Source organism: Echinops telfairi, unplaced genomic scaffold (genome assembly GCF_000313985.2).
Source record: "Echinops telfairi isolate 266 unplaced genomic scaffold, ASM31398v2 ScPeMD7_443;HRSCAF=831, whole genome shotgun sequence".
NCBI classification, from domain to species: domain Eukaryota; kingdom Metazoa; phylum Chordata; class Mammalia; order Afrosoricida; family Tenrecidae; genus Echinops; species Echinops telfairi.
This window is the reverse complement of record NW_022104341.1, coordinates 83,500,138-83,502,671: the sequence shown is the minus strand read 5'-3', so window position 1 is coordinate 83,502,671 and position 2,534 is coordinate 83,500,138. Positions and strand designations below refer to the sequence as shown.

Below are 2,534 nucleotides of genomic sequence, written 5' to 3'. Positions count from 1 at the left end.
GACGCAACTGACTTCCTCTGCTGCGCCGGGCAGCTGAGGCCGAGTGCGGACTTTGTCAGGCAGAAAGGGAAGTGGCGACAGGGTAATGGTTAACTCTGAGACCTGCTCCTCACTAGAGGAGGGTGGCAGGTGTCACCCCACAGCCCCCGCTAGTGCCCAGAGTTGTGGGCCCTTCTGTGACGAAAACCCAAATCAATGGCATCCAATCCATGCAGACTCACAGTGACCCCAAAGGGCAGGGTGGAACTGCCCCGTGGGTTTCCCAGACTGCAGCAGGTTACGGGGGTCTGGGAAGCCCCGAGTTTCTCCCTCGGAGCAGCTGGTGGTTTTGAGCTGTGGACCTTGGCAGGTCGAAGCCCAGCGCAGCGCCACCAGGGCTCCTCGGTGGAGAAAGGCGTTGAGGGATCCCGGAGCTGCTACGCCTGCTTCTCATCCACCTCTGGGCTGTGCCGTGGGGATTACTCGGCCTCTCAGCTGCCTACCCAACCAACCAACCGGAAGATCCAGGCGGCCTTACCCAGCACGAAGGACAAGGGGATGAGGTCCGCAGAGCGGTTGCAGTACCGGGCCACCTGAGCATACACATGCTTCTGCGCCTGCGTCAGAAGCAGCCTGGGGCGGGGCAGTGTGGGGCCCTGAGTTAGGAGGAGAGATGGGCAACCCTGCCTCCCCTGCCGACCAGCCCCGAGTCGCCTGGCCGTGCTCACCGGTAGGTGATGCTGAGCAGGGCGTACAGGGCGATGAAGAGGAGGAACTCCTTGTAGAGGAGCTTGTAGATGCTCCCCCGCCAGCGAAGCAGCAGCCCAGAGAAGCCGCCGAAGCGGGCCTCTGCCACTTTGAGGGTGTATGAAACCGTCATGGTGCTGAGGGCCTGCGGCAGGAGGTCACAACAGCTGTCCCCATGGTTGCCCCTTCCCCTAGCTTGCCTTCCCACCCTCATACGTGGCTCCTCGGGCAATCTCCCTTTAACGTTGGTCAATACACCCCAGCCTTCCCCCTGCATCAGCGAAGGAGGAGGGGGATCCTTCAGAGTAGACAAAACACAGCTTCATCTGCCCCCCATTTGGACACGAGTCAAGGGGCAGGGGGAGCTGAGGTCGATGTCCCCTCCTGTGTAGGACGCGTCCCAGGCTCCTGTTTCACCTGCCAGCCTCTGAGCTGCCAAGGATGCAGACCCAACACCAGCCTGTGGGGCCTTGCTCTCAAAGCTGATTCATTAGCTGGTCTCCCAAGGCCCAGGGCACTCTTCGCCCCCCCATACCTGCCTACCTGTTCTGGGCTGCGACCCACTGGAGCTGCAGGAGAACTGGGCCAGCTTTCACCCCCCACAGGCTTAAGTACCTCCTGGGTTCATAAAATTAGGCTGGACTGAAGCTATCATTGATGGATTGAGGCTATCACCCAGCTTCCCTGGTCCTGGGAACTGGGTGTGTCTCGCTCCCCTTGCAGGGCTGGGCTAACCTTTGAGTGGTAGACTGCCATCTGCACTGACCCCACAGCTCATATCATGGCCTTGAAGCCAAACTGACAGGAATTACTCTTGCAATAATAACAGCTGGTGGCCACCGAGCACTGGCTAAGTGGCAGGCCCTGTGCCAAGGGCACTACTATATCATTCCTCATGGACTCCTCGTCCAACCGCCTGAGGTAGGGCCATCCCCATTGCAGACAAGGCTCCAAGTGGTCGTTTCCTTACCCACGCTGGCATAAGCTGGAGGCCAGGCTCAAAGGCAGAGATGATGGACGTCAGAGGCCACTAGTGGCCGAATCAGGCCCAGACCAGGGCTTAAGCTCCAGAACCAAGGTCCTGTTTACTGCCAGGCTTCTAGTCCAGTCTCTGGGAACTCTGGCCAACCCTTTTCCCAGGCCCATGCAATAGTTCTGACCCAACGTCCCAGTTCTGGAGGGGCAGAACCCCCTCCATGCTCTGTCCAGCGTCCTGGCAGGTAGGGCTGCCCAGTTTCTCAGATGGCCATTTCCACCGCTGGACCTCAGTTTCTTCATCTGTCAAGCAGAGAAGAGAATAGAGTTGTAGGAACAGCCTTAGAGTAGGAAGTGAACCGGTAGCTCCGTGACCACCAGCACTGAGGTCCCTCTGTGAAACTCCAGGAGCAGTGGCCCCACCGTCACCGTTCTCAGGAAGGGCCTGCTGGACACTGGCATGGATCTCACCCGCAGCTGTTCCTGAAAGGAGGAAGTGTCGAGAGGTGGTTAGAACAGGCAGGGGAGTCCGATGGTCTGGGTCGCTTTCCAATTCTCTGTGGCCTTGTGTTAAGAAGGCCTGGTAGCACCAAGCATTAGGTCCTGGGCTTCTTACTGCCAGGTGGTCCGCTCCCACCGAGAGCTGCAGTTTCCGGTCTGGTCTGTCCTAGAGACGTGCTCTGAGATGGGATGGACTCGATGGCACTGGGCTTGGGTGACCGTACGCAAGTTCCCGAATTGGTCCTCTTTCCACCTCAGGGTCCTTCCCTGCCAACAGGCTCGAGCTCGTGGGAATATTCAGGGAATATTCAAATGCAAAACCAAACCGGAGA

General features: G+C 58.8%; 1 protein-coding gene across 1 annotated transcript in view; it reads right to left on the bottom strand.

Moving 5' to 3' along the window:
- The window catches only part of BEST4 (bestrophin 4), a 3,264-nt gene extending 2,405 nt beyond the window's left edge, over window positions 1-859 (bottom strand). The window contains exons 1-2 of the mRNA XM_004699693.1: window positions 708-859; window positions 496-612 (exon numbers count right to left, since the gene is read on the bottom strand). Of these exons, the coding sequence (XP_004699750.1) occupies window positions 496-612; window positions 708-859 (269 nt within the window). The remainder of the gene's footprint in view (window positions 1-495; window positions 613-707) is intronic.
- Between the last annotated feature and the right edge of the window lie 1,675 nt (window positions 860-2,534).